Source organism: Rhamphochromis sp. 'chilingali' (assembly GCF_963969265.1).
Source record: "Rhamphochromis sp. 'chilingali' genome assembly, chromosome: 22".
In the NCBI taxonomy this organism is placed as follows: Eukaryota; Metazoa; Chordata; class Actinopteri; order Cichliformes; family Cichlidae; genus Rhamphochromis; species Rhamphochromis sp. 'chilingali'.
Genome location: NC_137950.1, coordinates 13,580,933 through 13,601,763, shown reverse-complemented (window position 1 = coordinate 13,601,763; position 20,831 = coordinate 13,580,933). Strand labels below are relative to the sequence as shown.

Sequence of the window (20,831 nt, the reverse complement as noted above, 5' to 3'; positions counted from 1 at the left end):
CAGGAAAACAGAGAGAGTTGAACACCGAGGGGGAGAAACAGAGCTAAAGAGTTGAAGTTGAACAGGTGAACAGCAATCGGAGTCGGCGCAGTGAGAACCTCGGGTTTTGTAGAAGAAGTGAGAAGCAACACAGGGAGAGAGTGGGAATAGCGTTCTCCGACTGGGTTTACTGGGTTGGACTCAGCAGGTATGTCAGTGTCTCTGTGTGTGTTTGCAAATAGTGCATACAGATTTTGCAAATATAGTTTGCCAGCTGCCTGTGCATTTTTACTTTATGTGTAGTTCATGTTTCACTCTTTTTTTGTTTTGCTAATGAGGAAATATTTAGAGATAAACATGTCTGTGCTTTTAAAACATTTAGAATATGGTGTGAATGTGATTTACCAGCAGAAACCAGGGGGTGCTGGGTACTGTAAAGGTATGTGCTCACACACCTTCCTATTCAAACACGCTGCTGAGATATTGATTTTTTTTTTTTTAACTGGTTGCTTGTTTTGTATTTATTGCTATCAGACTCCTGACCGCTCCGTGTGGTCTCTTTCATATCAGTAATTACAGCACCTTTATGCACAGCTGACAGGAAAAGCCAGATGAATTTTTTCCATACATTCCAGAAATAGTCAGCAGTTGTCAGGTGCGATGCACGCTGCTCATGTTGATGTAGGCTGAAGGTTTGGTAAAGGAGTGGTGATTATAACTCATCCTGTATTTTACCTCAGCTGACTGCTGGTGATGCTTTCTGTGGCTACAGGGAGAAAGAGGTGAGCAGGTGCAGACTGAGCGACTGATTGTTTGACTGATTTTATTTGTTCGGTTTTTTTTCTTATGCTAGATTTCAGGTACTGAAAGTAAAACTAATGAGCAGCCAAGATAAAACAATAAAAGTGTAATAGGGACAGATGCTGTAATGGCTCAAATACGAGGGATGATCCTTCTTCTCTTACTTTCGGTGTGCTTGAAAATTGATTTGAAGATTTAAAAGAGGCAATCTAATGTTAAAAATAGGAATATGAGTGTAAAATACTAATATTGTGTAATGCTGTAGTGATATTCGTGTGCAGACAATTTAGCTGCGAGTCATTAATGTTCTAAGGTTCTAAAATAGCCCTCCTTCACCCCCTGCAGAGCTGTCTTTCAAATGATGCACACCCACCTGCCCTCATCCCTCTTGGGAGAGTGGTACTACCTGAAGGCACTGTGGGCGAGCTGGCAGGTGAAAGGTTAATCACTCTGTGTGGTGTATCCTGTCCCCTCCATCAGGATGAAACTTGTATGCAAACATGTATGCACAGAGAGGCTGGTCAAAATGTCATAGCAGTGAGCACATAAAAGCACACACACTCATATCCACACACTCTGAGCGCCAGAGTAGAAAAGTCACTGGCTGGTCAAAATGTCAGCTCACACTGCTTACATGAAAGCACACACTCACACACTCACTCACACACTCACACACACACACACACACACACACACACACACACACACACACACACACACACACACACACACACACACACACACACACTCCAAAAAAGAAAGAGAAAAACACTTCTGTGATGTTCAGGTTGAGATTAAAAGGAAGGGGATGCTTTTTTCAAACGTTTGCATCTTTTTGAGCTTCACAGAGCAAACTGATTGTTTGTGTTGTTTGCATTTAAGACAGTTCAGATAAAATGTAAAATGACCATTATTTTTCGGCACAGCCTCTGAAAGCTCCTAGCTTTCTTTTAATGTCTTTAAGTAGTCTTCAGGAATAGTTCTCCAGGCTTCTTGAAGGCTCTTCTTTGGATGTTTCTGCCTTTTGTTCTGTTCTGTGTGAAGATGATCTCACACTGCTTCAATAATGTGGAGGTCCGTCCGGGCTCTGGGGAGGCTAATCCATGACTGATGGTGTTTGTGTTGCATTAGGAGTGTGTCTGAAACCACTGTAATGCTGAAAAATGAAGCCGCTGCCAATCAGACACTCCAGATTGTATTGCAGGGTGGATTGCTGATTCAAACCAAAAATATGATTTGGATTCATCACTTCATAAGACCTGATTTTCAGAGGAATTTTTGTTTGGAACATGTGAGCCTTTTCTCCCTCTATCCTGTCCTTAAGAATGTCTTCTTAACAGCCATCTTTACTATTTCTAATGAGGCTTTGACTAATAGTAGATGGCTCAACTGAAGGGCCAGATGTCTTAGGTTTCTGTGTGCATTTTATTCCCTATTTAATAATAACATGACTTTCAGATACTGTTTATCTGCTGTAGATGTCAGACTGTTACTGAGTTTATGTAGATTCGACTAAAGATGTGTCAAATGTGTAGACGCAACACTTATTTGTCCATTTGATTGGGTGCTTTTTTATGCCCAGGTGATTCATAAGTCAGTGTTAAGTGGATTAACAAACAATAAGTCCTGAGAAAATGGTCAGGTACAAAGACCAGACTGAAAATGAGTGAAAAAACAGCCAAATTTCAAAGTAAATCTTTGGTAAAACTTCAAAAAGCCTGGAGAACTGTTGCTCAAGACCACCTTAAAAAATTGCAAGAAAGTCTGGCTCTTTAAAAGCAAAACATAAACAACTGACAAGTGTCTCAAGATGCACAGTAAAATGTTCTTCCTATAGGTGAACTTACACACTTACAGTCTTTTGGTATTCTTGAAAATGTTAGAGTGAGCCTTGTACCCATTGTTATGTTTAATATTGTAGTGTATTAACCTGCTAGCATTAGCTTTAAGTGGATCTTGGATATTAGAGCAATTTTAAAGCTCATGGTCTTGTAATCCATTGAGCATCGGAGGGTTTTTTTTTAATTCCCAGAAGACAGAAACATTTCCTTGTAGTCCCCTGTGATTATACCACAGAGAATAGATGGGTCAAATTGAAATGCAGTGGGTTTAAGTGTGTTGACTGACAGTATTTGTTTGGTCGGCTCCCTCAGGGCGTTCAGATTCCCCACTTTTTTCTCCACAGCGCTTTTAACATTTAAGAGTCAAGATTAGTATCTTTCCCAAAGGTAAATATGCAAAATAGCAACAAAATTTCACTCCAAAATTGTCTACAGCTTAAGGCCAGTTGTTTGTGTTTGTGTGCCGGTATTTCTGTGTATGCGCTGTCTCAGCATGCATCTCCTTTGAGCGCAATACACCTCAGAAGGATGCAGACAGCAGGGTTTATAGACGTCCGCTATAGATGTGTTTTGTGTCATTGTGTGTGGCTTTGCCAGAGGGATGCATTCAAACATCCCCCGTTGAGGCAAGCCGGCGGGGTGTATTCGTTTTGTCTTTCGAGTTTCTAAACTCGGTTGACTTCATCATCGGGAAAATGGCTTTTAAACTCGCTCCCTCTACGTTTATTCTCCCTCGCTTCCTTTAAAACGACCGCGCGCGCCACCTTGCATGAAGACGCCACGGTTTGATGAATGCGTGCAAATAAAGCAAATCCATGGGATAAGTGTTTGTAATTTTATCCAGAGAGCTTATTGTTTTTCATTGGAGGCCAGGTCGTTACTGACGTAATTGGCACTTACTGGATGTTGATGATCATTTGATTGGTGTTGCCTAGAAGGTAGTTGGATCACTTCAAGTCTAATAATCGAAACTCAGTTAAGAGAACAGAAAAGATAGCTCAACGTGTGACTTGATTGGGAATAACTAACCAACTGATGCTTTGGTTGATTTTCATGCTTTTTTTAACTAATAATATTAATTAATTAATTATTAATTTCTACTGTATTATTACTGCTATTACCAGAAAGTCTCCGCTGTTGAGCAGGTGGTTGCCAACTGTGTACAGAGCCTTTTTGATGTAACCCTTTATGCCTCCAGTGCAGACAAACCTCCACTAATGTAACAAATCAGTCTTCATGAAGTTTATTAGGTTTAGAACCTCTGAACCATCCCATTGTTTCACAGTATGTACAGGAGACTTCTCTTTGAATCCTTAAAGACGGGAAATCCTTGAAAGCATTTCTGATCTCTCTTTTTCTTTAATTATTTCCAGAGTCTGGGCTCAGCTGACCGAAAGGAGAATCAGAATAAGAAGTAAGTCCCTTCATTTACTTCACCTTTACCTGTCTGCACACCATTCCCTCGCATCCTTGTGTTACAGATTTCACTTCCTAGATTTAGTTCTTGAAATCAGCACTACTGGTTTGGACACGTCTAACCACGAACGCACATTCTGCCGTATGCTGCCGTAAAAATAGAACTTGGTACAATGTGTTACATAACTGACTCTGTCTTAATTCCCAAGTGTGGTAAGAACAACATTAGACAGCTGAGTTTTTACTCGTTTAAGGTAATCAGCGTTACTAGACAGTTTCATCAGATTCATTAAGGTGCCAGTAAATCCCTTCATGTCTGTGCGTGACCAGTAATCCATTCCACAACAATATTAATTCTCAGTCACTCCAGTTTTTCAGTGTTGTACTCTTTGGATTTTCCAGAATTTAGAGAGGGACAAAAAAATTGCTAAATAAATGTAATTTACAAGAAGGAGAACATCAGACTACATAAACTGTAGAGCTTCACGTCACCCATTTTCAGTAAGTAAACACAGGGAGCGTTATCAGCCACAGGTTCTGCACATATTAGCATGCATCGAATGCAATCACTACTATGTATCTTTGCATTTGCCAGTGCATATACCTTCACATAGAAACACATGTGTTTATGCACTTCTGAAGTTACATATGAAACACATAAATATCAGTCAGTATTTGATAAAGAAGTCTACTCAAATATATCTTTTACATTTTTTAGGCTATTTTTTCCATAAATGATACTTTTGTATCATATTTTCCACTTCAGTAGATTTTGAGGTGTGATTTAATTCAGCGGTCCCCGACCTTTTTTGCGCCACGGACCGGTTTAAGCTCGACAATATTTTCACGGACCGGCCTTTAAGGTGTCGCGGATAAATACAACAAAATAAAACTAGTACCGGTACCGAAAAAAAAGAAGATTTATTCATAACGCAAGTGAAAAGACCCAGGAAAACCGAGTTAACGATAAAAACGATAAAAACGATAACAAAATAACGCTGAAAACCGATAAAAACCCTGAAAATCATACATTTCACACCTGAGCCTCAACTCTCGCGGCCCGGTACCAAACGACTCACGGACTGGTACCAGTCCGAGGCCCAGGGGTTGGGGACCGCTGATTTAATTCATTATAGATTTTATGCATACTGTTTGTCATATCTGGTGTTTGTTACATGCCGGTTGTGCCGGCGCTGTGAGCACTCAGTGTGCCGGAGTTGGAGGCATCTGTTGCCAGGAGACAAGCAGCTGTATTCAAGAGACGCATCAGCATGGCCATCGCTGGATGTCAAGTGACAGAAGTCTGGCCTAGGCTAAGGGAAAGAGAGCTGCTTGATTTCTACTCTACCGCACACTGATTTGTGACAAACAAGCGAATAAGCGGAAGTGATGATAGAGCAGAGTACACGGGGAACATCATGGGCACAGACATCAACATCATGAAATACATGTTTCTGTGCTAAATCTGATCATTAACCTGAGGCACAAACGATAACAGACGTTCATTCTGTCTCAAAAAAAATGTAAGTATGTGACAGACATTGTCTGTGTTGCTGAGTATGTGCTCTTTAATGTTAAACCTGCATTATGTTTTCCTCCTCCGTATTAACGATCATTTCCTTTGTTTTCTGCCTTTTCTTTTCTGCTTCCCATTGTGAATGTGAACATTAGTGTACAAAGGCGCTACCATTAAGCTACAGTCAGGCTTGAAATATCTTAAAACCTCTTTTTCTATAGTTAATTAAACACCATAAAGGACCACATGACCAGTCATCTCATGTAGATCTTTTGCTAATGTTCTTTCGATCTGCTGTGCTTGTGAAGGGAAGCTTATTGATGTTGCATCACTCAAAACTTCTTTTTATGTGCTTTAGCTGGTAATCGCTGCATCATTTACAAGTGATTGAGATCCCTTCTGCAAAGCTTAATACCAGATGTACCAAAATGTCTCACATTACATTAATTTTTATATCTGCTTTCCACAAACTCTGAGGCATGGAGGTTTCTGCCCAAAGCAGAAAAAAATAAAAGTGGTAAAAGTATATTTAATGGCCAATTAGCTGTTATTGCTTTGGTTATTTGCCTTTTTAGTTTTTGGCATTGAAATTGCCAACCATATTAATTGGTTTAGGTCTTATCTGGACATACGCAGGTATGAGTTTTGGTGTTTTGTTTTCATATAATTGGCATTTTAGGTCCCTGAAAACAGAGCTTTTGACAGACCCCTAGATCTGCTACTGCATGGAAAGCAAAACAAATATTTCATCTTGTGGTGTTAGACTTGTGCACCTTATTTGGTATCTGATTTTGCACTATGTTGTTGTTTGTAGGCTTCTTATTGTCCAATAAGCTTTGTGAAAGCTTGTACTATAAATAGTTTTCAAAAATTTGGTTTTATGTAGCTTGTCTATGCTCCCCGTACTGTACACAGACGGCAGGGTGGAATAATAAGGGATCTGAGTTGTGGCATCATAGAGGCTGGGAGACACTTCTGTCCCTTCATGGTGAGAAGAATTTAGAGAGAATTTGATTAGATTAATTCTTCATGGGAGCACGTCATGCAATTGTTCTCATATGTAGGTGATGTAGGAATAACTTATGATGAGAAGAAAAAAAAAAATACATATATATATATATATATATATATATATATATATATATATATATATGTGTGTGTATATGTACATATATATATATATATACACTTCAGAGTGAAACACTTAACAGGTCATGATTTCAATGATCTCACGATCCACCGCAGTGTGCCCTACATGCTGTAAAGACCTCGGCCGTCACGTCTTTCCATTCCCCCTTTTAGCATTAGTTGGAAAAAAGAAAAGCAAAAAACATAACGAGCAAACTCAGAGTCCACAGATATGGAGTGAATATCCACCGCACGACTCAATCTCATCTCCCAAAGCAATCCAAAGCAAATTCTAGCAGAAACACAATAAGGCATGAGGGTTCCCGCTGACTGACCGACGTGAAACACATTCCTTCATTTTTCCAGGGTTTTTTTTCTTTTCGCCTCATTCTTTTTTCTTTTTTTCAGGTTTCTGAAATCCCCAAGTAAATACATACTGAGGATTATTTACAATAGTGGTAATGGTGGTAAGAGTGGGAGCTAACTCAGCGGGCTGGAGGAGACTGCTGCTGGCTGACTGTCTGAGCTCGGGACTATTTGTACAGTTGATCCAGTGCGAATATGTGCGCGCACATGTTTTGCCTGCGTGTTTGTACCTACAGTATTTATCCAGTGTTGTTTCATTACATGAAAAGGGCACGCTGTTAGCAGAATTTACACTACTGCGTGTTTGCGTGTTGTATTTGATGTGGTTTGGCTGCAGTGAGGTTGGGTTGTTTGAGAACTTCCCAACAACAGGCTGCCAGGCCAAGGAATGGAGCGGGGAGAGACAGCCATTGTTGTTGGTAAAGCATCGAGGCTGTAATTGTGTATTTGCATGTAGGTGAGTGTGCAAAGTAAAGAAAGAGAAAGATAATGCGAAGGGAGAGTCGTTAAGGGAGAGCATGATTTAGAGTACTTGAACATTGCTGTTCTACGGAGCAGAGCCTTTTCCATTCTAACTTTCAATACAAAAGCACGAACTCACATAAAAACACTCCATCCCTGCAACCACACCAGCTAAGGGAGTTCTTAGGGAAAATTTCTTTCTGTCATGTTGCACAACAAGGCCTTTACCAAACCTCTCCAACCAGTATTGAAACCACACATCAAAATTTGATCAGCTTTCCCAAAAACATCTCAACACTTTGGATTCTCATAGTTTGCTGGCTTACAACTGCAACCATCATTTCAGGATTAAGCTTTTTCTTCTTCTTCTTCTTCTTTTCTACAAATAGGCCAATGCAGCGTTTTAACTCTGATCACAAATACAAGGTCACTCAAAGACCATCAAGTTTTTTTTTTCCTCTCAACAGGCGACTTCTGGATTAATTAAGAAACCAAACCGAACTGCATTTCTTACGTTTCTGTTTTCCTATTATGGAAGAATTTCCCTTTGTTGACCTATGACTGAAGGAAAGTAGGATGAAATCCATTCTCCATCTCACCTCTTCCCAGAATGGAAACCATGGTGACCATGATGAAAGCCCCTGTTTTCAGGAATCCCTCATAATTTAGCTGCTGACAAGAAGTAATGTTTTTAGACCAGTTAAGTATTTAGAAGACATTAAAAACCTCCTCAATGACAGTAATTTGAGTTCCCATGAGTGCATGGGTATGCAAAAGACTGCAGGACTTGCATAATTATCCTCAAATTGTGACAGTTTCTTAAAATGGCACTCTAGTTTGTGATCTACGTGTAGAGTACTGTGCAAATGTCTTGAACTACCCCACCCTCCATGTTTTTACATTTTGCATTCAAGAAAGCAGACTTTTAAGTATATTTTTAAGTGGCCTTGAGCAACAGTTCTCCAGGCTTCCTGAAGCTCTGTCAGAGTTTTTCTTTGGACATTGGCTGCTTTTTCACTCATTGTCACTCATTTTCTGTCATGATTTATGTCGTTCGAGGACCCAGAGAGGCAGAGCTCCAACAACAAAAGGCAAGTCGTTTATTTAGGCTGTAGCAAGGTCCAGTAAACTAAATAGCAGAACTCCACAGCAAGTCCAAAAGCAAGGCAACAGCATCCGCATGAGATCACAGAGGGGAAACACACGGGGTAAGATTACAGACAAATCGACAAAAGACAAGGGGAGACAGGACAGTTTATACGTGGAAGGCTAAATGATGAGTGGAATCAGCTGTGAGAAATGAGACATGTGAGAATAATCACAAAAAGGTAAGACAATGAGACAGAAGGGGAGTAAAACTAAAGCCAAAACACAGGAAGCGAAGGATTACCGAAGTGTAGCAGGAACAACAACAGAAAGGGGAAACCCAGAGGGGAATAATATCTCCACGAATGTTAAACATTAAGTAGATCAACATGACAAGGAGTAAATGCTTATGATGCTCAGGAAGGAATATAAATCAAAATAAAAACCTTAAATAACCCTAAGAATCTAAACACGAGGATTAACATGGGGACCATGATATGGTCTTTGTGCCTGACCATTTTCACCGGAAAGCTGTTTTTTTGTTAAGCCACTTAATGCTGACCTATGAATCATTCAAGCATTAAAGAACAATCAGGTCATGGTATGAATCACTGTTGTGTCTACATATAACAGACAAAGAGCCCGTTTTAAATTGTGTCGTTGGGTGCTTTGTTGCTGACTGTCACAAAAACACATAATTTCTTCCCATTTCTTTAGATCAATATTTGAAAAATACCACACATAACACAGGTCGAGAGGGACAAATTTGTATTTTAGCACCTACAAGGTGATTCCCAAAGAGCTGTTAGCTGAAAACTTGGCATATCTTTGTATGGTGTGCAGTGTCCTTAAAAAAAAAACAGACAAACATATCCAATAAAGACCTGATACAGGATCTGAGAGATCCAAATGGCCCGAGGGGACCCGTCTACTGTTTGCTGAAGCCTCATCAGAAATGGTCTCTGATGAGACTGAATAGTGGCTGTACAAAAGCCTTTCTTATGGAAGTGAGGCAGGAAGAAAAGGCTGAGGGATACCAGGTTAGACAAGAACTGGACTGAAAATTGGTGGCAACAGGTGGAGAGATGAATCCACATTTGAATTTCTTGATTCAAATCATCATCATTGTCATTGTTATGTATGGATGAGGTCAGTAGAGCGGTACGACAGAGTGTGTCTAAAACCATTTGTAAACACAGTGGAGGCTTTGTTATGGTATAGAGCTTATTTCAGCCAGTGGCTGTGGCAATCTTCATTTTGCACCATGCAATAACATCTAAATGGTCTCTATCAGTCATGGATTAGTCTCCCCAAAGACCGGAGCTCAACATTATCGAAGCAGTGTGGGATTATCTTAACAGAAAACAGAACAAAAGGCAGCCAGCATCCAAAGAAGAGCTTTGAATGTTCTTCAAGAACCCTGGAGAACTATTCTTGAAATCCCTTAAAGAAATGTAAAGAAAGCTTAAATATGAGATTTCAATCTGTGTTGCAGAATAAAGTAGCTGTACTAAAATTTTCCACCCCGACTGCATGAATACAGCCAAAATGATCAATGTGATAACGATTATTCATCACAATAATTCACAGATTTCAGTGAAAAAAACTGTTTCACATACAAAATACTCATTTCACATCTTCCTATAGCTACAAATCTTTGCATCAGAACAAAACTGGTCCTAGTATGTTGCACATCTCACAAACATTAAAAAAATGTAATCAACAGTCCACTGCTTTCACTTTCACAGTTTTCTACAGACCTCTTAATTAAAAGCGATTTGCAGTCAAATAAAAGTGTTTAGCCATCAGATCTAAATGCATCTTCTAGAAACAAAAAATAGTCCTTCACACCATGCGTTCTACGTGCGTGATGTTCAAGGTTTGTCTAGTTGTAGATGTTAATATGCATATTTTCCCAGCTTCTATATCTAGCTCTTGCTACAGTGTGTTAACTATTTACCAGATATTCAACTAAATAAATTTATTTTGTAAGTGGAGACTGGAGGAAAAAGTAACTTTGGTAAATTTTGCCTAAATATTTAATCTTTGGTTCTCACAAGTATAGAATTGCTATAAACACACAAACACATGTCTCTCCCTCTTCGAGGTTTCCTTATCCCTTCCAGCATAAATAATCCTCTCAGTCTGCTGGCTCAACCCTGATTGGAATCTCGACGCCATGCTCAATTGTGGGTGGATAGGGAAAAGTGGGATGCCGTGAGCTTGTGTGTCAGTGTTAGGCCTTAAACATGATACTAGCGGGGTGTCCATCTCCAGCAGGCTAGGCCTAGAAATCTTCAATTTACTGTAATTTGTAAAGACACCAAGTCTGAAATACATAGACACTCTGTATATTCACGCTTTTCCAAACCCTCACTTAATTAGTCAACTAGTCAGACATGAGGCTCTGCAGACCCGCAGCAGTGCTCCAGTACTGAATGTAACAGCACAGGGGGTTAAGATACAGGCTCCACAAAGTTTTATCAGCTTTTCTGTGTCTCACAGGAGGCCAGCTGGACTATTATGTGGAGTTTTATATGAAGATTAAGAGGATAATTGTAAGATTCTGTGCAGCATTATTAGTGGGTCATGTAAACTGATGAGGGTGGCGTCAGTAATGAGGCTTACAGGTTATAAATCAGATGAAACCAGCTGCCGAGACATGTAAATATTATTATGGTACTGTATGTATTTCCTTGATTGTGTCTCACTAATGACTGACTGGGTCAGTGCCTTGGCTCACGTTGGATTCGGGACACCTGTAACTGGCACAGACATCTGGGGTATTATGAGGTTCGGCTGAGTGTTACCATGTCTACCCAACGTGATAGCCATTTAGCCCAGATCAGTTTCCCCCAAATTATATTCACAATTATCTCATCCCACCTAACCGAGTGCGGGTGGAAAGTGAAAACTGTCTGTGGTACTGTTTGCTTTGCCCGTCCTTTCTCAGTGGCATGGTATTCCAACTACAGACTCTAATAATTTGCTGGCTTCCATGTGCTTGTCAGCTCAACTCAACATTAATTCTACTGCAAATCCATCATCTGTATATCTGGCTGTGTTGAGTCAGCCTTATGCCACACATCAAACAGAGAGGGGGGACACAGAGGGAATGGTATCAAACCCAACACCACAGGGAGCCAACCGAAGTGAAAAGCAGCGCTGGATTCCTCCCTCATTTTTGTCTCCCTGACGAGTTCTGTATGTGCCGACTCTGCGGAAAACAGGAGCGAGAGAGCAAAGTAATAAAAGAGAGACGTTTGAAAAAAAGAAGAAGAAGAAGATGAAACGATGACTGTGACTCAGAGATGTGCAAATGAAGGAATGGAGGGAAAAAAGCCAAGATGGAAATATCTCTGTTTATCGCAGTGGGTGGATGGGCAACATATGAGAAGATGCACGTAGGACGATAACAGAGTCCCTTCCTTTGGCACGTAGCGTTGTGATTAGATCATTAGGATTTATTTGTCAAGGCAGTGAACTGACTCCTAAAGGCCTCCTCTCTCCTTTGGAACATGTGGGTGCTCGAAGAATTATGCTTCCAAACTACATATCGCTGTTTTGACTCCCTTGTATAATTCTGACGCATTTATTTAGACAGTTTTATGATGACAACGAAAAGCTATCCAAATTGTATCAGGCAATATTCAAAAAGTTTCTGTGTTATTGCTTCTTATTTATTGACCATCGCAGCTACCAATGGTTGAGCATTACACTCAGACAATATAACCAAAGGGAAAGCTTGTTAGCTTGAAGAAATATCAGTATTTTATTAGTGAGACTTCAGTCCAAGTGAAATAAAAGCAGCCCCGACCATGTTAGAGAGACATGCACACAGACTTGGGTTTGGATGGGGATGGTGAGTGGAATACAAGGCGTTCTTTGAGCACATTTTAATTAGCAATGTTCATAGCTTGGCTGTGTTCTTTTATGATTGGACCACTGAAAGCCTTTTTGTTTGCCTAATGAAACACATTGAGGGGTACGTTCATCAATTAAACTATGTTTGTGTACGTGTACGCACTCGCTTATGAGCATTTGAGCTTGCATGCACTTCTTTTGCCTGTATCTCTTGTACTGGTCGGGGGGGCTACATTCTTTTTTGGCGTATTAGTGTTCCATTGGCAGGGATAAGAAGCCATAGCGGGAGACACAGATGAAAGCAATCCTAGCGCTTTGTTTTCCCTACTTTCCAAAATAGTTGTTTTAGGTAGGGAGCCATTGCCCATAATTGCTCCAACAGGGTCAGGTATTTGTCTGTCATGCTCATGATTTACTGTAGTGTCTGTGCCTTAGTAATCTGACATAAGATCAGTGGTTAAGGGCAGTGTAACCTCAGACAGACCACATAGATTGTGTAATGCATAGCATTCTGCTGGTTTCAATTGGATCCCTTTATAAACACATCTCACACAAAACCCTCTTTATGATTTGAGAAGCTATGCAGAGCATGCTTGTCACAATATTTCCCAAATCAGATCTATCAAATATGTAAATAAAACGTGTGGACGGATACAAAAAAACAGTATTTAAGAATAATCTTACCAGAGACATTACACGGATGGAGACATTTCAACACATTTTAGGACAAAAAAGGTCTGTGGAAGAATTCCTAATGGCAAAAATGGCACCAAAGAGTCAGTCAACACCTGAAGCAGGAAATGTGTGAGACAGAGCCATTGTTGCATTGACTGACTGGTGCAAGGGCACAGGCTTATGATAGTAAAAATGTAGTTTTCTGGTCTTAGCATATCCATAGCATGGGATGAGGCAGATTGAGTTGATAAGTTGAATAAAATTACTTTGATAACCTTAAGTCACCAAATTGTTTGGGTGAGGGGATATTGTATCGCTTCCTGATGTGGTGCAGTTATTGATAAACTGAGCTTATTTTGGCTTCTCCCTTCTTCACAAGGGGTTGCAACAGCAGATGGATGTGCATATTTGATTTGGCACAAGCTTATACACCGGATGACCTTCCTACCGCAGCCCTTCCAGGGATTTCAGTCTCCTTCTGGTCCTGAACCGGGATTTTTTTGCATGTTAGGCACATGTATTGACCATGTGTTAAAACATGTTGACACTATTAATGAATTCACCCTTAATTTGACTTTCTAGAGTGGTGACTTAATGACTCATCAAGGTGGTGCTTATCAAGTAAATAAGGGTAAATTGAACTGACCTGCAGGCAAAGCTCAAAAAGAGGGAAAGCAGAACAGAGAACTAATTTGCTGTACTGATATATCACTGAAGATACATCCACTAAGACCACAGTGCGGTTTATAAATTTGAGCATTTTTAGAGTTATTTTTTCTTATGTACCACCAGTTATTGCCTTGCAATGTGTCAGTTATTTGGACTTTAAAGTTATGGCATGCTTCTTTTTTATTTAGAGAGGGTACATAGGCAAGAGATTTCTAGAAGGAGTTTGATTTTACATTCTTTAGAGGATTCAGATATGTTATGTAAAATCTAAAATTCAAATAGAAAAAACCCCCCAGTAAAATCATGTTCTCTTTTGGGGATTTTTTTGCAACTTTCGGCCAACCAGCTTGGGAACTTGGTCAATCGGGTTTGTTTATGTTTATTAATAATTTATAAAGATGTATTTTTAACCATTAAAAGTAATAAAATAGGTTAATAGTGTCTGCACTGTAACTCTACAATGTTAAACACATTTAAGCTTCATTGATTTTTAGAATTCCATATAGTCTTAACTCTGCTCTCGAATAGTGGGTTACTGAGGCTGTAAGCGGGGGTCAAAGTGCACCGTCTGTAGCTTTGTGTACTCTGAGTGAGAACAATTAGTTCTTTAGCAGAGCTTCTGCACATGAATACCTCTGAACGGTTAATTGCTGCCATGGCAACAGAACAAGAGCTGAAAAGTGGCATTAGGTGAGTTGTTTGCAAGAAAGCAATCTGTCGCAGTGACACTATGAATGTGTGTGTAACGGCTGGAGGTGTGCATGTAATCGCAGGTCAACATTTTCTCAGTATCATCACACAAGCCATTCAGTGCTGACAAAAGCACTTTTGTGCTACAGGATTGGGAAAACTTACTGGTGAGTGGATAATCTAAGTCACATTGGAGTGAGGCAGTGGTAGGCTTTCAAATAGGAGGAATATATTATTGGAATGGTTGTCACTGTTGTAGTTATTGAGATTTTTGTGGTAAAAGCAGTTGGGAACGCAGACAAACTGGGAGACTGGACTTTTAGTTCCAACAATGTTGCTTCTTAAAAAAGTTGTCTTTGCTCCTACTGGTAGCTGTTTCATCTCAAAATTGAGATTTCTTTAATCAGATTGCATCACCAATGTTTTTTTTCCACCTGTACTTAATTTTATTGAGATTAGATCACTAGCAGCTACAGTATGTACAGGTAGCCACTTGAGGCCAGGGTCTGTACTATCTTAGTAAAAAAAAAATGCTAACATTAGCCAGTTAATGCTTAAAGAACCACCAAGACTAGAATTTTGTCAGCATTTGAGCTTTAAAATTCTCTATATGTAAGCAGTTTAAATAGAAAACTGGGTGCTACGTTATTACGGTTCATTCTGCATCGAGTATCTGGATTTTATAGAAATCCATCACAAAGCTGTTGAAACATTTCGGGCCCATAGTGAACTAGAGGGAAAGCAACAGATAACTGAAAGTGATTAGAACACAATGTCTTCGAGCTATGCATGGCTGTACAAAAATTAATGTCAATCCATCAATATGGGAACCACATGTTATTAGGACTCATCCTCAGGGTAAGGATATCTATAGTGAAGCTTAAAACAATCCATCCGGTAGTTGGCAAGAGATTTCATTAATATGCAAGAATTTGAACCTAATGTTTTGTGCTAGAAGAAAAGTCAGGGCATTACCAAATTCTTTAGGCTTTATTTTCTTATAACCACAAGTCTCTTTACATTTTCGAGGCCATCCGTCAAACAGTTGATGAGATGTTTCAGCAACTGTCTGGTAAAGACTCTAATCCCAGAAGGCTTTGGAAAAAGTGAAGGAGGGCATAGATTTTTGGACTTTTAACTGTATTTTCATAAGATTTACAACTTTTCCTACTGATAATTTTCTGATAACTGATAACCTCCTATGTGGAATTTTAAAAAAAACTTACTGAATTACAGAACAGTCTGGGCAATGAGCTACCAGAACATTTTTAATGCACTGATTTCTTATACGTTAACCCCAAAGAGTCACGCTGATAGTTTTCTTTGATTTACTAGCACAGTATAAAAGAGATGTACTGTAGCTCAAGAATTAAATGTGTAGTTAAATTTTGCAATAACAGAAAAAGACAACTTCACTGGTTTGACCCACTTAAAATCAAAGGGGCCGCATGTGGTCTACAAGCTAAACTGATTTTGACACCCCTGCATTGCAGGTAAAAGATATAAAGTAAAACAGTATATGGGTTGGTATGTATAAAGATAAAATGGATTCCTCCACCTTCACCTGCTGCACAACAGATTCACATAAAATCTAAAAAATAATAACGAAAGAATTCATATGAATATACATATATGGATGCAATCAAAGACAACAGTAGAAAAGAAAGCATCCACTGCAGGGGATCCTGTCAGCGCACACATGGTTTTTGCTCAGAGAGTGTTCTGTATCCATGCTTTACGGAGGCTGAAATAACTCAGTTAGCTCCTCCAAGAAGTTTTTTTTGGTTGCGTGCGTGTCATTAGACAACTTTTGAATGAGTTCTGATCAAAGTTTGTCGGGGTGTAGAGTGGAGTCATGCTAACAATCCAGTAATATTCGGCTCATATCCAAGAAGTTCTTCAAAGTCAACTTAGTGCTTTATTGTTTGAAAACTGACAAAAAGACTTAAAAACTAGAAACTATGATTCTTACAATTGTGGTGCATATTGTCAACATATAGAGAGTATTGTATAAAGATTTTAGAAATGTCATATTTGACCTCTGACTTTTCCTTCAAGGTAAATTGTCACTTTGATCTGACGGTCAAAGTTCTTAAATTGCTATATAGAGCTATTAAAACAGTTTCTTATTGCCATGTTATTTTATTATCACTTTTTTATGTACAGTACAGTCACAGGTTATAACTTTTTGAATACACAACAGTTTGAATGCATGTACGATGTTCCTGAATAACTTTTTTTTTTAAATAAAAGAAGTATTTAAACAGATTTACTAAACAATTAAATGAATGCTACACGTTCATACTGCACTACCAGATTCTTAAACTCCAAAAGAATAGAACAGAACAACTTAAAAGTACATTTTGCCCAAAGAATGAGCTGCTTTGGCGGAGTGCTTGTTGTTTTTCTATGTTCTATGTTTCAAGCAAAAGAGGACTGACACACAGGTATGACGCCATTCAGAAGTTTTCAAAGAGGACAGGGAAGCTCAGCAAGTGCATTTGCGTCATCTCGTTCCTTTGTCTGCATTTTCATGGTCGTGGTATAGATTAAAAATGTCATCGGTTGCGTGTGGATAACCCACCCTCCTCCAGTGTCAATTTTGTAATGAAAAATGATCAATCAAATCATTGATTTTTCTAACTGTAATCAACACCAGGAAAATGAAAGAGAAAATGTAATTCTGATGAGAGGATAATCGACCGGGATATCCTGGGCCTCCAAGGGGATTGCATCATCGCAATATGCCTTCTGTGGTGATGTTATCAGGGACAGCTGCATGGGGTGGAGCCAGCATTGACGCTCTCAGGGAGCCAAGGGGCAGCCAGTTGCCAGCAGATCCCCCTCCACTCAGACCCACCTGCTTCGCATGTGCAGTTTTCCTGTAAACCCCTCAAAGGGATTCCCTGAGTCCTCTTCTGTGTCCACTGGTCCCCGTGTCTTTGAAGTCATGATCCTATGTGTTTTCATGGCATTGAAGTTTTTATCCTACGGTCAGTACATGTCATGCATTTGATCCAAAGGTTTGTTTGAAGTTTTTACACTGAATTCTTTATGTAAATCACCAAATAAACGTATTAGATCCATAAAAAGTAAATCACTCATTAACAACCGATGATGAGCCAAACCCCTCGCTCCTGAAATCTATTCATAAATCAGAATTTTACAGACTAGTCAAGTCCACACTTTATGAAAACAGACATCAGCGTCAGTTGTTGGCAGTAGCCTGTGTGCTAATTTAATTAAAAGCCCTTGAAGAAGAAGAAGAAGCCCAGCCTAGCTTAATGCCGTCAATTAGGGGTTTCTCTGCCATATGACTAAAATCCCACACCCCATTTGTGTGATTCATACAGGAAAATATGTCTCTTTGTCTTAGAGGTCAACCAGCTCTTTGGAGATGTTGGCGTTGGGTCAGGAAACAGTAGTTGAGGGTGTAGGAGTGGGAACACAGGCAGTAAGGCTTGTTGTTATTCTACTAGATAAGCCATAGCATGAGGTCATTTTGAACAAGAACTGCATTTTCATCTCAGCTTATGGCAGCTGGTCTGAAGAGAAATAACTTGCACAGCATCAGAGCAAATTTTCAGAAGTTGTCTTTAATCAAAAAGAAATGTTTTGCAATTACGAAGGAAAACTTTCTTTGTTGGTTAATGGTGCCTGTCCTGGATGTGGACTGGTTGGAATGAGGGGGAAAATAACACTGGTAATTAATTAGTCACATTAGATGTTTGTCTTCATGTCTTTTTAAAGGCACAATGTGTAGAAAATGGTGTAGGAGAAGAGGTTGAAGAAATTACCCCTTTAATCAGCCCTGAGATGCAGAAATCACTTTCATCTTGGTGTTCATATACTTGAGTTTTAACATTGACATCAGTGTAGAAGACACTGCCAAAGCACAGAAATCTGATCTGCGGGTTAACGTTGGCTTGCAGAGGAGACCGGGCCTCTAGTTTTCGGCATTGCCTAATGGAAGGAAATGTCAAAAAGAGAGTGGGAAGGAGTGTTAAGTGTAGCAAGAGAGTGGTTGTCCATGTTAAGCCAAAAAAAAGCCTTAATCATCCATCTTATCTGTTGGCCATGCCGCTCTCCAGTAGTTCCTTTTCATTTTGTTCACTGGTTAAGATGTAAAAGTGATAAATATGTCTATACTGAGGGCAGAATAGACATAAGGTTGTCTCTCAACCCTGACTGGTATACACTATATTGCCAGACGTGTTCACTCACCCATCCAAATCACTGAATTCAGATGTTCCACTCACTTCCATGACCACGGGGGTAAAAAGTCAAGCACATAGGCATGCAGATTGCTTCTACGAACATTTGTGAAAGAACGAGTCGCGCTCAGGAGCTCGGTGAATTCCACTGTGGAATGCCACCTGTGCGACAGTCCAGTTGTAAAATTTCCTCTTTACAAAATATTCCACAGTCAACTGTTAGTGGTATTATAAAAAAGTGGAAGTGATTGGAAACAACAGTAACTAGGATTGTAGGCCATGCAAAATCACAGAATGGGATCAGGTAATGTCCAGGTTCATAGTGGCCAACGTTCTGCAGAGTCTATCGCTGCAGACCGCCAAACTTCATGCGGCCTTCGTTCCAATGAAAAGAACTCGTAATGCTTCAGCATGCCAACGCATTTTGGACAATTTTATGCTCCCAACTTTGTTGGAGAGGTTTGGGGATGCCCCCTTACTGTTCCAACATGACTGAACACCAGTGCACAAAGCAAAGGTCCATAATGACATGGATGAGCAAGTTTGTTGTGAAAGAACTTGACTGACCTGCACAGAGTCCTGACCTCAATGAATTGGAGTGGAAAATTGTGGTCCAGACCTTCTTATTCAGCATCAGTGTCTGATCTCACAAATGCTCTTCCAGGAAAATGCTCAAAAATTCCCATAAACACACTCCTAAACATTGGTTATATGTCAAGCATGGGTCAACATCATATTAAACCATATAGATTAAGAATAGAATGTCACTCAAGTTCATATGCATGTGAAGGCAGACAAGTGGATACTTCTGTCAATATAGTGTATAAAGGCGGGGGTCGGGCAATTAGCTTTGTTTGCCGAAATATTGGCATTAGCATTTATAACAGCCGATGACAATATTTGTAAAAACTAAAGAAGTGATAGGTGAAACACCCTTCAACCATTTTATGAGTGTTGAGGTTACATAGTTTGTCCACCAGAGTGCACACTGCAACTTCCCTATTTGTCAACAAGAACACCAAAAGCAACAACAGTCAGACAAAGAATAACTGATTCTTAAACAACTTGTTACAATAAAGTCATGCATTACTTATGAAACTGCGTAGTCATGTTATCTAAGTAATGACTTATAAATATATAATACACATAACACGTATCAAATAATAATTCACATAAAACATGTTAGATAAATCTGTTTATGTTTCGTGTGTCTAAAAGAAAGAAAAGTTGCACTATTTGATTTAAATCACCAAACTATTAGATTTGGTCTTGAAATCTTATATCGGTCAAATTCTAGTTGTCTCAGTTTGAAATCTAATTTGAGTTTTATGTTACTACTGGCTGGTTAGCATGTTAACAACAGTGTCACTGTATTTCATTTATTTTTAAATTGCTGTTGTGTTTTTAAACTAAAAGTCTTTCTTATTATAACTTTAAAAAAAGAAGAAAGAAATCAGAAGAAGAAGTCAGAGAGGCAGGTTATCTTGTAATGTTTCACTGAATTGAATTTTCAAGCTCACATCAGTCTTTCATTTGCAGCAATGGGGAATATGTAAAGGTCTGTGATGCAACAAAGGTCTGGATCCAAATTTCATGTTTTTAAGTAATCATTCTCTTAGATCTGAGTCCTCCCTCATAGATGCATTACACTTGTCAGGATACACTCAGACCTTCTGTCTCCTTTGTACAACAAAGCAGTCTCCTGGGCAAAATCATACAAATTACTCATTCAAAAGCCTCTCAGACGTCTTCATCAAAAGTAAAAAATTAATAAAAATACACGTGATCTTATGCCATTCAAGCAGTTTAATTAGGTGGAACGGGGTGAATCACCACACTCTCATTCATCCATATCACGTCTCACTTTTCAGCAATCCGGTAATGCCATGAACTGTTGTATATGCTTTTATTAATCTTTTCTTTTATCAAAGCCTTATGCTCACAGTAATTTCTGAAGCATCTCACATAAATCCACAAGAGTGATGGCAGATGCAAGTCTTGTTTTTGAGTGGCAAGAAGCGCCTCTGTCATCTGCACAAATCTTGATCTAACCATTCATGTAGTTTGTCTCCAACAGAGCTCACCATGGAGACTAAAATGCTTTTTGGCTCAGGTTGAGAGGAG

The 20,831-nt window shown here is 39.4% G+C and overlaps 1 protein-coding gene across 2 annotated transcripts in view; it reads left to right on the top strand.

The window, feature by feature from the left end:
- The window catches only part of ankfn1b (ankyrin repeat and fibronectin type III domain containing 1b), a 162,750-nt gene that overhangs the window by 102,148 nt on the left and 39,771 nt on the right, over window positions 1–20,831 (top strand). For both annotated transcript variants that reach the window (XM_080873812.1, XM_080873813.1), the window contains one exon: window positions 3,995–4,035. In XM_080873812.1, the coding sequence (XP_080729938.1) occupies window positions 3,995–4,035 (41 nt within the window). The remainder of the gene's footprint in view (window positions 1–3,994; window positions 4,036–20,831) is intronic.